Source organism: Molossus molossus, unplaced genomic scaffold (genome assembly GCF_014108415.1).
Source record: "Molossus molossus isolate mMolMol1 unplaced genomic scaffold, mMolMol1.p scaffold_m16_p_4, whole genome shotgun sequence".
Lineage (NCBI taxonomy): Eukaryota > Metazoa > Chordata > Mammalia > Chiroptera > Molossidae > Molossus > Molossus molossus.
In genome coordinates this window covers 30,613,070-30,627,270 of record NW_023425377.1, presented here as the reverse complement: position 1 = coordinate 30,627,270, position 14,201 = coordinate 30,613,070, and the positions used below count along the sequence as shown (strand labels likewise).

General features: G+C 41.1%; 1 protein-coding gene across 5 annotated transcripts in view; it reads left to right on the top strand.

Moving 5' to 3' along the window:
- The window catches only part of ARHGAP26 (Rho GTPase activating protein 26), a 443,756-nt gene that overhangs the window by 218,534 nt on the left and 211,021 nt on the right, over window positions 1–14,201 (top strand). For all 5 annotated transcript variants that reach the window (XM_036281726.1, XM_036281724.1, XM_036281725.1 and 2 more), the window contains exon 12: window positions 10,566–10,602. In XM_036281726.1, the coding sequence (XP_036137619.1) occupies window positions 10,566–10,602 (37 nt within the window). The remainder of the gene's footprint in view (window positions 1–10,565; window positions 10,603–14,201) is intronic.

The following is a 14,201-nucleotide window of genomic DNA, read 5'->3' as shown; positions in this document are numbered from 1 at the left end:
GGCTTCCTGAATTATAACTATGGCAACAGTGTTTATATAACACATGAATCAAAGTCCTAATGGGGAGGGGGAGCACTCACAACCATCAGTGTTAGTAACCCCAGAAACATTTTGTTCATGCTGAAATCAACAGAGAAGAAGCCAAGTTAAAATATGTGGCTTTACCCCATCTCAGGATATCTGGGTGTAACTTACAATCGACATGCTCCAGGAGGAGCTGTTTCACTTTTTCCATTGGAATTATATCAGCTTCGTTTGAGATTTCTCACAGGGAAGTGCAGTAAGTGCCAGTATGCTCGAGGTGTGAAAACATCACTGTAAGGATAAGGGTAACTTACTCATCAAGGCCATTATGGCTGCTTCTGACCCGCAGACAAAGATGGAGTCAAAAGAATGTGTATCTTTGGTCTTAAGCTCTTGTTTCTCAATCAGGAGTGATTTCTTGAACACTGACTGTATGCCTAGCACTGTTAAAAGTCCCACAGAAGTGTAAGGACTGGCCACCAGGAATTTATTTGGAGATTAGAAATAAGGGAACATGAAGAATGAAAAATTGTATTCTGAAGTATTAAATTCTATAGATCAGACTGTTAGAGCAGTGAGCCGTCAAAGAAGTGAGATGTTAGGGTGGTCTGCAGCCATCGAGTAGGTTAGGAAATCTTTGAGGAAGAAGAGGAAATAGAGCATTTTTGAGTACTTTCAGGCACTGTTAGATTATTTCTAATTCTCCCAGTGTCCTCATGAAGTATTGTTATTTAGCTCTACTTTGTGATGAGAAAACAGGCTCAGTAATGTTAAATAACTGTCTGAAGGCACATAGCTAAAATGTGGTAGAACCAGGCCTGAATGCCTGGTCTCCAGAGCCCACAGCAAACTGCATTTTCTCCTGTTCTGGAATCTGCTTGTACAGGTGAAAGGACAGGCTAACAATAATTAAAATTCACATGAAGTTGAAGTTGTCAGCCCAGGAATGCTAAGGGCTGCCTTCTAGATGAAATGGAGCTCAGTCCTGTGAGTTAGAATGACCTTCAGGCACCCTCCCTGCTTGAGTGGACCATGTGGAGCTCTTCATTGTAGTCATTTATATCCAGCTGAAATCTGCCTTCCTCCACCTTCACTTTCATCTCCAGTCAGAATAGTAGGTCTTCTTCTTCCACATGACAGCCCTGCGAGTGTTTGAAGACTGGTGTTGTGATGTCTGGAAGGCTTCTCTTCTTCAGCCAGAGCTGTGGTTTAGGAAACACATCTTGTAGGAGCAATGTGTATGACAGATGGAGCAGAGAGAGAGAATGGAGCCAGTACAACCAGGGAGAAGGCCAAGTCAGGGTCCAGATGAAGAGACAAAATCTGACCTAGGACAGTAGAAAAAGAAATGGGGATGAGGAATAGATTCAAGCTATAGAATTGATCAGTCTTTGAACTGACTGCATATGTGAGGCAGAAGAAAGGGGATCTCAAGGTTGATGTGAATATACTGTTTTCCTTCTTCCCCCTACTTTGTTGCATATTTTCCTTTGTTCTTCATTCTGGAGTTGCCTGTGAAGTTTAACTCGGCTTTTCTCTCAGTAACCTTTTTGTATTTGCTACTACTCTTGGCTGCAAGCAACAGAAATACAACTTTTTTTTAAAAAGGATGTTGTTGGTTCACTCATGGAAAGAGCAGGGAGGAGCCTTAGATGCATTTAGATAAAGCGCTCAAACAATGCCGTTGAAATGCAGTCTCCATATCAGGGCTCTGCTTTCCTGGGACCTGTGTTCCTTATGTTCCTCAGGCTTTGCCTGTATGGTGGCAGAGTTGGCTACAAAATTCCAGGTGTGCATCCTGTTCTCCCAGCAGCACAGCAAGGCCTCATTTCCAGCAGTTGTAATAAGGACATTAAAAATAAGGATTGTGTTGACTGTGTTTGGCCTGCGGTGAATCACATGCTCAGTCGGATGCAGTGTCTGGATCGCGTGTTCAAACCTGAAGGTGGAATTGGGACTGCCCTTCCCCCATCATACAGCATGGACTTGGTGCGGGGTGGCTCCCCAAGGAAAATGAGGATGGTGGTATCCTTAGAAAAAGAGGAACATGGATGCTGAGCAGGGAGTAGTAGCAGGTGTCTGGAACACTTTGTTTTCCCCAGTACTACTGAGGGATTACACAAGAGGAAAGCCCTCTATATCCTTAGGTACAAAGCAGCAGGCAATGCCGGAACTCATGGGAAAGAAAGTTTATTTTTCTGCCCATCATCATTGTCATAATCATATTGAACAGAAAGCAGTCATTTTGATTTACCAGCGTGCTGGTGTGTGGGTATACAAATCCAGCTGGCTTTATGAGCATAGCCATGTGGTCACATTTTGCTAGGCCATTCTCCAAGAGACTCTCTAAATCCTAAAGTGCCTGTGTTGCATAGGGTGGGAAGTCTTGGTATCATGTCCAATAACCCCATCCTCAGGTCTCATTTCAGAACAGTCTGGTGTCACTTGGCCTCAATCTATTAGCAGCTTTGGTTGTCATTTATTGGGTGTGGAGCTGACATTCAGCAGTGTACAAATGGCTATGTGAGGGATTTTGATAGCCTTGAGTTAAGCCAAATAAGATAAATCTGTGTTATATTGTATCACAATAGGGTCTGAATTGTGTATTTCCATTTTCTTTATGTAAAGATTCTGAGAATTTACCAGATGTTTGGAAGAATGAGGTACAGTCACCTGGAAATGATAGATCTGGCTTACCTTTTCTGTCTGGTCAATGCACCAATTCATTGTCCCCATCAACTCCAACATGGGGAGATATATACATATACATATACATATACATATACATATACATATACATATACATATACATATACATATACATATACATATACACATACACATACACATACACATACACATACATATACATATACATATATCACACACACACATATGATTTCAGTCTCTTTTATTCCTCTACTCAAAAACTCTTCATCCAAACAATACTTATTGAATGGCCTGCTGTATGTTATTACTGAACCCTCCTTACGTGTAATACTGCAGGGCAAGGGCAAGGCTTCATATTTGTTCAAGAATAGGTCATTTGGAAGAGCCATCAGATATATTTTTATTGGCTTCAATTTCAAGAGCTCCTCCCTAAGACAGCAAATGCAATACCAGTAGCAGTGGAAAGGCAAGCCAGAGAGAATGTTGCTAGGTGAGAAATAGAAAAGCAGCAGCAGCCATTGCATTTCCATTCTCTCAAGCACGTTTTGTCACTCCGGCTGATGAGAGGCACGTTTCTCTTGGGAGGAGAAACCGGTGCCTAGTTCCCAAGCTCTGGCCCCTCAAGTTGAGACACATCCTTATTTACTGCAAGTTGTTCAAACTGGTTTTATACCCACATGCTTAAGATTCAAAAGTTCCTTCTCCAAAGTTTTTCCAGGTGTGGCCCGTGGCCCACCACAAGAAGAGAGGGTCTTTCCGATCCAAAAACTTACGTCTATTATTGGGTGGCATTCCACAGACCTAGGATCTCTTACTAGTAACTTCTCAGGGGTGTTATCAAAGTCATAAATTTACCATGTTAATGGAGTTTGCTGAGTATTTGAATGTGGTGTCTGCCACACAATCCTTGACAACACTAGCCAGCTTACTCTACATGGTCCTAGTTTTTTTTTTTTTTTTATATTGTTTTTAATTTATTTTATTTTTGCCAGTGTTTCTCCTAAGGAGTGTTTCAAGCCATTCACCAAACTCTGCAACTTAACTCTTTTTTTTTATTTTATCCTCACCTGAGGACATTTTTTCTTCAGATAGAGCGGGAGGGAGAGAGAGGGAGAGAGGGAGAGAGAGAGAGAGAGAGAGAGAGAGAGAGAGAGAAACATCGACGTGAAAGGGACAATTGAGTGGCTGCCACCCACACAACCCAACCAGGGCCGGGGACGAACTGCAACCGAGGTATGTGCCCTTAGCGGGAACTGAACCCAGGTCTCTCTGGACCGCAGGCTGACGCTCCAACTGCTGAGCCAAACCAGCCAGGGCCATGGTCCTAGTTTTTAGGAAGGATGTTTTTTAAGCATCCTTGGTTGTGGTTTTCAATTACTGCTATACTTTATTAATTGGAAGTTTGTAGAATTACTGTTACGTTCAAATTGGATGGAAATATTGTTCTTACATAATGACTGCATTGTTGCCATTTTAATTACTGCTTAGCTTCTTTTGAATTCTTTAATTGCCAAGCGGTTTTCCCTTGGAGAGTGGGACTGGGTAGGGAAGGTATGGTTGAGTAGACTCTAGTCTAGAGGGCTTTGCCTCCTGCTAGCTTTGTGACCTTGGAACGTTACTTCACCTCCACAATACTATGAAATCCAGGCAGTGGTAGTACCTGATAGGTTGAGGATGAAAAAATAATTTATGTAAATGTTTAGTATGGTACCTGGCACATAATCAGTGGGAAAAACACGGCTGGTGGTGGTGGGTGGTTACTTTTATATTTGACTTCTGTTAAAACTGAGAACTCATTGCTCTAAAAGTTGGCTTTAGATGGTCTCCTTTCTTTTTGTCCCTTAATTAGTTTCAGTTGGTTAAATTCCATTGCTAATGAGCCCAGTGTCACCAACTCACCCAAGGGACACTCTCATGCTTAGCCCGGTACCTCATAGGGGATAAGTGTGAAGACAAGGAAGGAGGAGAGTGACAGTGAGGATCTTTATAGCGTGTTCTGTGGGCCACAGCATTTGTATTCTGTGCTCTGTGTTAAATGTTGTGTGTCTATTTTCTCATTTAATTTTCACAACATTACTAAGGTGTAGGGTATATTCGTATCCCTATTTTACAGGTGGCAGGGCTGTTTAGCAATGTTAAGTGGTTGGAATATATAGCCAATAATGGTAGAGCTGGACTTGAACCTGAGCAGCAGATTACTGCAAATCTGTCACAACAGACGGAGAGACAATTAAAAAAGCAAGTGCTAGTGGCAGTGGATCCATTGTGTCACACAGAGAGAAGGGATAGGATGATAGCTGATAGTGTAGAATTGGCTTCTGTAGTGTTTTAAGTTGTTGACATATACTTCTGTTTTGTGTGTTTCCACATTGGCATATCTGGGGAACAATCAGGTGGGAGGGGTTTTGATATCCCAGGACATTCAAGAGAGATCTCAGGGAATTATGGAGCTTAGGTGTGAGTTCAAGTGCACTTTAGACAGGAGCAGCAGTTTTATATAAATTTGCCTATGAATCTATTTCTCCAACACCTTCATTTCGTGGTTTTTGATCCAAAGTATGGTGTGGCCAAGTATTAATGCAGCTGTGTGTCAGAGGGGAGAAGTAAGATTGTTTTGTCTAATTATTGCTTTATTTATGCCTTTAATTTATAAGTTAAAAGAAATTCTTCTCTGTGCTTTATTAGTAAGGCCTGGGTAATTGTCATAAAGGTTACTAGTAGAAGAATTCTGGGAATCCAAATGAGTCTGTAGTCTCTCTTAATTCTCTAGGGACATATAAATTGAATTGGCTCAGCAGTGAAGAGAATTTATTGCAAATCACATTTTAGTGCAGAGGAAGCACATGAAGGCTTTCCTCACCCTCCTTTGATTTATTAAATTGCACTCCAATTGTAGCTTCTGGGTGAGGACTCATAGAATTGCTGTGCCCTGTGATTTGTATCAAAGACTCACTTTCCTGCCTGGTATTTATCTTCAGGATCAAGCCTTGTGGTTCAGAGAGAACATGAAGTGTTTCTTCTGTGTCAGATGCCAGCTTGTTGCATAGGTTAGTAGTGAACACTGCAGCCTGGAATCAGAAGGCCGTTCCCAGTTTCATTTTCTCTGTGACTCATGGCAAATTCTTTCCTTCAATGACTCACCTTCCCTAGCTGCCCAGGACATCTCAACACCTTTATCATCATCATCATCATCATCAATCATCATCATCATCACAATGTCTTACTTATCATGTAGTTAGTGGTTAAGAGCTTGGGCTCTGGAGACAGACTTTAGGAGTTCCTTTCTGGATTCTGGCCACTTCCAGCTGCCTAACCTTGGGCAAGTGACCTAATCTGTCTAAATGCCTCAGTTTTCTCATCTAGATGATGGGAATAATTAGGTTGGTGTGTGGACTAAACTTGATAGTGCATATAGAGTGCTTGGCATGTTGTCTGACACATCACTGGGCTTTTTGTCATCATCATTTTTATTAGTTTATTATTATTATTGCAATTATTACATAATGACACTCAGATGGATCCTAATAGGAAAAATACATGTAATTTTTATTCTCTAGAAGCATACACTTGAAAACAATCATGCATTGGTGTGGATATTTAATAAATCTTCACGTGCAGTGTTTAACAGAAGCTAGAGCATACCTACATCAAAGTGTATAAAGACAGAAACCTAAGAAACTTTAGTGTGGTCAGGTCTCAGTGTACTCTGGTTAATCAGGACAGGTAGACTATAGCTTCTGTTAGGTTGTTGACTGAGACTGATCAGTCTTCCTAGGAGCCATATTCAGAATTGTTTAGTGATTCCTGTCCCCTTAAACTGATCCTGTAGAATTGGGTTCATGCCTTTCAAGACAAAGGTTTTGGAGGTGCTTACTTGAAAGTATATAAATTAGAGAGAGCTTTGCTAATTGTAAGCCAGAAGCCACTGCCAGAGATCTTTTATTTCAGGACATTGCCCTTGCCTTTGAGCTTCAGTCTGACACTAGTAGGCAACTATAATTTCTACAGAAGGTTTTCCCAGAACAGACTGACCATTTCTAAAGGGTTAATTGCATACCCTTTACCTCTGCCAATATGGAGAGTATTTATGAACCACAGACCATTGGGGTGACTTGGTAGTTGTTTGCATTTGCCACTGCCTGAAAATGAAAGAGGACTGGAATATCTCTATAGAGGCAAGATAGAATAGTTCGCCACCTCTCAGCTCTTATGTCCTTGGACAAACTGTGCAACCTCTCTGGGCCTCAGGTCCCACATCTGTAGACTGGAAATAACACTGGTACCTAACCCATAAGGTGGTTTTTCAAGGATTAGATGATGTCACATGTGATACTTGGTAAATGCTCAGTAAATAGACATTCCCTGTTAGTGCTGTTAGTTTTCTTAGTGCAGAGGAAGCATGTGAAAGCTTTCCTTACCCTCCTCACTTCCCTCGCTTTTAGAGGATACCAGCCTCTTACGGTGCCACCATCTGGCCTTTGTGACAGCGAGGCTGTTCCCAGACCCTGGGTCTTCCTGGTTGAGCCATGTAGTAACACACTAGTGGCGGGCATGGTTTATTTGCTTCATTTCAGAACTCATTCTCTTGGGCTCATTTACCCAAACCAGACAGAGATTGATGGCTGTGCCTCAGAATCAGGCAGCACATGTTTCTGGTGCCTCTGGCTCACTGATCACACCTCTCCCATTTGGGAAATGCTTGGGTGTTCAGGCGATCTTCTGAAACCCAGGGAACCTGGAAGGAAAATAGTTTGGTACAAATTGATCTCCTAATTAAGGAGGGCTGAAAGCCTTGCATTTTGCTATTTCTTCTGGGTTTTGCCATTTATAAATAGGAGCAAGTGTCTCTGGGATAGAATATTTGAATTTAATGGGAGGGATAGCTTAAAAAAAAACACTTGCCAAAATACAGTCTCTTTCCCTGCACTTCCCTTACCCAACTTTCCAGGGTTAGTGAATGCTATTCACCTTGAATCACTGGTTCCAGCTATTATAAGGCTACCCATTTCTTTAACAGGTCACAAGGCCCTGTAGGTTCACATCACTGCCCCTCTGCTCCATTCTCAGCTCCTACCTTGCACTGATTGCTGACCCTACTGGCCTTCCTCCCTCCAAAAGGCCATGCCTGTCCCATATCAAAGACCCGCACTTGCTGTTGGCTCTGGCCCTGGGTTTTCCCAAGGAGGTCTGCTCTCATCATTCAGATCTTATGCAAATCTCACCTTTTCAGAGAATATTTTCTCCATCTCAGGTACACAGTAGATTTTTTTTTTTAATCCTCACCTGAGGATATTTTCTCAAATATCTTCAGATAGAGTGGGTGGGGTGGGAGTGTGGGGGAGAAACATTGATGTGAGAGGGACACATTGACTGGTTGCCTCCTAAACAATCCCGACCAGGGCTGGGGAGGAACCACAACCGAGGTATGTGCCCTTGACGGGAATTGAACCCTCAACTCCTTGGTCCGTAGGCCAACGCTCTAACCACTGAGCAAAACCGGCCAGGGCCACAGTAGACCTTTATTTTCTCCACAGTACTTATCAATACTTGAATATCATATTTATGTATCTGTTTATTTCTGTTTTCTTTCCTAGTAGGCAAGTTCCAGGAAGCAGAGATCATAGCTATTGTGTTCACCTGTATCCCTAGTGTCTAGAATGCTGCCTGGCTATTATAAGCACACGATAAATACTTGTTAAATGCATGAATGAATAAACAAATTAATGAATTGCAAGTAACTTTAAAAATTACCTATTCAAGAGGTCTTTAAAATTTTCAAAGCCAGTATCACCTTATTTGATAGTCACATGAATAAAGCCAATACAAGCAAAGGGAAAGGGGGACATTTGGATACTTGGAGTCTTAGCTTCTCTCCCTGCCCCTCTGGCAGTCCTAGTGCAGGTCCTATGGGGTTCAATTTGAAAAACATGAGCTAGTCCAAATTCTTCACTTGTATTGATGGTTCAGGTGCTGCCGAGGGAGAACGGGCAACCATGTTGCCCCTGGTATAGAAAGAGTATCTTTTCCAAAAAAGAGAAGTTTTTGAAATACAGGTCTACTAATCAGAAGAATGGAATATTTTTAGAGGGAGGATAACACTTAGCTTAATTAAGGTTCAAAGTTAGTATTTTCTAGCATCAGCTCAATTGCAAATGTTCATCTGTAGTTACCAGGGCTAGCTCATAGGCTGCACAAAGGCAGGTGGTGAGCTGGATTTGGCCCATGGGCCATAGGTTGCCAATCCCTGATAGGCTGGCATTATTAAATAAGATAAAGCTTCTGCTTTAGAAAAATAGCATAGAGCCTAAATCTGGTGACTGTGATTCTGTAGGTATGAAAAAACATAACGTTAAGCTGGTCATCATATCTTTTAAAAAAAGATATTCCAGCTCAGCCAGTTTGGTGCAATTGGTTGAGCTTCTCATCCATGCACCAGGAGGTTGCCGGTTCAGGACCATGCCCAAGTTACAGGCTCAGTCCCCAGTAGGGGACGGGTAGGAGGTAGCTGATTGATATAGCTCTCTCATATCTATGTTTCTCTCTCCCTTCCCTCTCTTTATTTTTTTTTTAATTAATTAATTTATTTTTTATCCTCACCAGAGGACTTTTTTTTTCATTTTTTTTTTTTTTGTTCAGATAGAATGGGAAGGAGAGAGAGGAAGAGAGAGAGAGAAACATCGATGTGAAAGGGACACACCGAGTGGCTGCCACCCGCACGACCCAACCAGGGCCGGGGACAAACTGCAACCGAGGTACATGCCCTTAGCGGGAACCGAACCCGGGTCTCTCAGGACCGCAGGCCGACGCTCTAACCGCTGAGCCAAACCGGCCAGGGCTCCCTTCCCTCTCTTTAAAAAAAAAAAAAATCAATAAAAAAAACATATTAAAAAAAAAAGATATTCCAAGCAATTCTGATGGCCACTCTTAGTTGAGAACCACTTATTTAACTCTTAGAGGAACTGAGCCATGAAACCCAAAAGGCATTATAGCCTGCTAGGAATATTATATTTTGAAAAACATTATTGTATTTTGAATTTTATCAATAAAGAAATTTGTGGAAATTTTGTTTTCTCTCTCGTTACACAAGTACCTATATAATATCATTGATTTTTGCCTCCTGGCTTGCAAAGCCTGAAATATTTAATTTACTGGCTGGCCCTTTAGACAGAAAAAGCTTGTGGACTCTTGCAATATGTCATTGTCTGTTTCACGTGGGGCACTTTTTATGATTGCTGTAAGTGATTTAAGGGATTTCTATTGTAAAAGTAATATATTCTCCTTATAAAATTCAAATTTACAAAACTCTATAAGGGAAAAAGGATTGGTCCCATTCCCCAGTGTTAATACCTAACAGTTTGTGTAATGTATCTTTGTCCTGAATTTGTTACTTACTAGCTGTGAGACTAGTTAATGTCTCTAAATCTCAATTCTCCATTTGTAAAACAGTGGTAATAACAGTTCCTACCCAACAAGATTGTTTTGTGGATAATTTGAGATAATTCATGTGAATTGCTTAGCACATTGCCTGGTGTACAGTTAATGTTTAATGATTAATAACTAATTTAAAATGTTTTCTCCTTTTTAGCTGTATATACACACATAGTTTGTTTTTTAAAGGACTGTGTTTTGTTTTGTTTTTTATATACAATAAAATTCCGCAGATGATTCTAATGTACACACATTTAAGAACAGTTGCAGTAAATACTGGGAACTAGATAATTATAGAAGGGATTCATATTTGGGGGCTACCTAGAAATTGCCTTCTATCTTATAGTCCAAACTAGGGAAAGGGGGAAGGTATTGGCTTTCTTCAGTGAACCTGTAGGGTGGTATAAAATGCATAAAAATAAATATTTATTTCTATTTTCCAGGTCTACAACTCGAACAAAGACAGCCAGAGCGAAGGAAGTAAGTACGGCATTTCGATAATTTTCTGTAATTGGGGTTGGGATTGGGTGTTGAGAAGTTGCTACTCCAGAGAAGAGCCACCAGGAGGTGCTGTCGGTATGTTGGGTCTGCCCCATTTCCCCCTGTGCAGCCTGAGAGGCTTCCACCCTGACTTATTGACTCCAGGACATTCAGTGAGCCTGGCTAGCAAGGTTGTAATGACACTTTGCATTAACCCTTCACATGTTACCAAACATTTTCATGTTCATTATCTCAGTGAATCCTGGGTCATTTTAAGAATGTTGCTCCAACCATCACTTAAAAATCACTTAATCCAATAATGCTTAGCCCCTAAGAGCCCTGTCCTATGAGAAAACCAGAATTGATTTTGCCTCCTACTCGGTCTTGCTCAAAGCACTGGAGAGGCAATAACTATCTTAGTGATAACTTTGTGTTCTTTGCTGTCTCTTTAGAGAGGAAGGAGTGGAGGTAGTGAGGTCTGTAATAATATTCCTCTGTGATGGGAGTGACCCTGGGAGGACTCTGCAGAATATACAGGACATTCCCCCTGCTGCTGGCTCTGAGCACTCTGGTTAATCATGATTTCCAAGGGCACCTGCAGCCTTGTAAAGATGAAGGGATTAAAATAAAAAGTGCTTCTGCTAGAGTGTTTGGGCTGATTATCTCCTTGGTGCGCAGGAGAAAACAAATTCCTTCCAGGTTGCTACAAGAGCACAAAGGAAATCCTGTCCCCTTGCCTCTGATTTGTTTTGTAAAACCTACTTGGAAAAAATTTCAAAGGTAGCCTGCCCTACCATGAATTCTAATCATGTCAGAAAAGTCAATAAAAACAGTGCCTGTACACGTGGACAGCTATTTTTGTGTGTGTGAAATCCATTATAGGACAGAGATTGATTTCTTTCTTTCTTTCTTTCTTTCTTTCTTTCTTTCTTTCTTTCTTTCTTTCTTTCTTTCTTTCTTTCTTTCTTTCCTTCTTCCTTCCTTCCTTCCTTCCTTCCTTCCTTCCTTCCTTCCTTCCTTCCTTCCTTCCTTCCTTCCTTCCTTCCTCCCTCCCCCCCCCCCTCCCTCCCTAAAAAAACAAATTTTACCGGGAGGTATTTGTTTGTTTGTTTTTTAATCCTTCCCTAAGGAAGTGTCTTTGATTGTAGAGAGAGGAAGGAAGAGGGAGAGAGAGAAACATCGATGCAAGAGAGAAACATTGATTGGTTGCCCCTTGTATGTGCCCTGACTGGGAATTGAACCTAAAACCTTTTGGTGTATTGGACGATGCTCCAACCACTGAAATACCCGGCCAGGACAAGATGCAACTCTGTTATATGACCTATATATTTATGGCTCAAGACAAGGCATTCACATCAGATGCCTATTGTGTTGACTTTGTCATTTTTTTTTCATTTTTTATTTGACAGTCTAAGGGAAAAGAGGTCAGAGCCCCTGACTAAATAGTCAGGTATTGCATGTTTTAAAAATTCTTGTGGCTCATTGGTTGAAGATCATTGGTCTATCTAGCTATATTGATTGGGAAAGGTCTGGAAATACATTTTTTCATCCAAGACTTCATCAGGATGGAAAGTGGATTATTGGAGGGACTGACCTTTACTTTAAATATCTCTCTATACGGTACATTGCCTTCAGTGAGCATATATTTTACAATACTACATATTCACATATAGCATTTATTGACCACTTACTCTGTTTCTGGGTATTTTATGCATATTAGATCATTTAATGCTTGCAACACTCTCTGAGGTAAGTGCTTTTGACCTACTTTGTAGATTAGGAAATTGAGGCTAGTAAACTCAGAGGACACAATGTAATCTGAGTTCTAAGTCTAAAGGCCCTACTGTTAACCACACAGATATTCTATTTCGCTAGGAAAAGAGCAATACAAAAAGTTCCATCTTGGAAAGCATAGACACTTGCCACTTTTGCTTCTGGTATCCAGTTATTCACAGAGCTCAGAGAGTTGGCTACTTTGAGTCTATAATAATTCTTTGGTTGCTTGCCCTTTCATTTAGCAAGCAGGAGAGAAAAAAGATGGGTTAAAATATATGGGCCACTTTCCAAGGAGTTTAGATAGAAGTGATTTTTCTACAGTATTGAGATATTCTGATCACTGATTTCCAAGGTGGCAACCCCAGAGTGGTGTTCTGGGTTGGTGCTTCCTCTCCGCCTCTGGCATTGGGACTCCTTTTTCACGTCATACCATGCCTCAGCTGGCCCTCCCCACCAAAATTGTTGTATTTTTAATATCTCTTGAGGGTGGTAATTTTCATTTTCACCCCACACTCACCCATAGGGCTCCTCTGCCACAGGTAGCACTCTTGCTCAGGGTCTGAATTCTGCAGCCCCTTTTCTGTCTTTAACACAATCAAAATTATTTTAAAGTCAATACGTCAATCTGATATGACTTTAAGAGTGAGGCATTGTTCTTTTTGCTTTTAATATCCAAATTGCAAATATCTAGCATTTTCTTTTTGGAAAATGCTTTGGTGGGAATTTGAATGCCAGCATTTTATCACAGAGCCAGAATGGGCAGGTAGCAAAAGGAAATTTCTCTGGGGCACTTCTGAATTTGTTTCTTTCATCTTGAAATTTCTCTCAGGGTATACATTGCCTGTGGGGTACAAGACAGGGCCATAAATAATGTCTTTCAACTGCTGGTATTTTTCCAAATGGCCCAGTTGCCAGGGGATGGCAGCAGATAAATATACATGCATTTCTTTTCAGAGCCTTTATCCTCTCTTCTTTATTTTCTATTTGGATTGCAGATATAGAGGGTCTGAATTAATCATACTCCCCCTACTGGTGGCACATTATTATCACAGGGCCCTCCATTCATTTTCCTTTTCTCAATTCCTATCCCTTTTCTCTCCTACAGGCCACCATTCTAATGAGTACTTTTCAACTATATTCTCAGACAGTGTGTATCTTTTTATCTACCTGTGTTTTTAAGTTACATAAATGGTTAGCTGTCTTGCTCAGTTTCTTACTTTGCTCCCTCAGCATGGTGATAAGTGCCATCCATATTCTTCTGTCAGCTTCTGGAGCATGACTTCCACCTGCTGCACACTCCACGGTGTAGAACACTGTGTATCTGGTTCTGCAGAGATACCCTCCACCTCCTCATGCCCCCAACTCTTCATCACTACTAATGGCATTGCAAGGAGCATCTCTGTACATGTCCTCCTGCGTGACCATTTCTTTGGGTTATATGCAAGAGGAGAATTGCTGATCAGTTAAAGGGGGTGTGTATACAGAGTTTGAGGGAAGGCTCTCATGTCCTTCTCCAGAGTGGCTGGTCCATAATCCCACCATCCCTCCATGAGGATTTCTCCATTCCTGCCAGCTCTAGCCATGCAGCTTTCTAATTTTTTCTTAGTCTTATAAAATGATAGTTTATTGTTGTCTTAGTTTGCATTTCTCTGATAATTAATGACTTTGAGCATCTCTTTATATGCCTGTTTACTGGGTTTCCTCTGGGTTTTTGTTTTTGTTTTTGTTTTTTTTTTTTTGCTAATTCATGTCCTTTGCCCATTTTTATATGGCAGTAGCCCATTTTTTCTTGTTGATTTGTAAAGTCCCTTCTGTATTCTAGA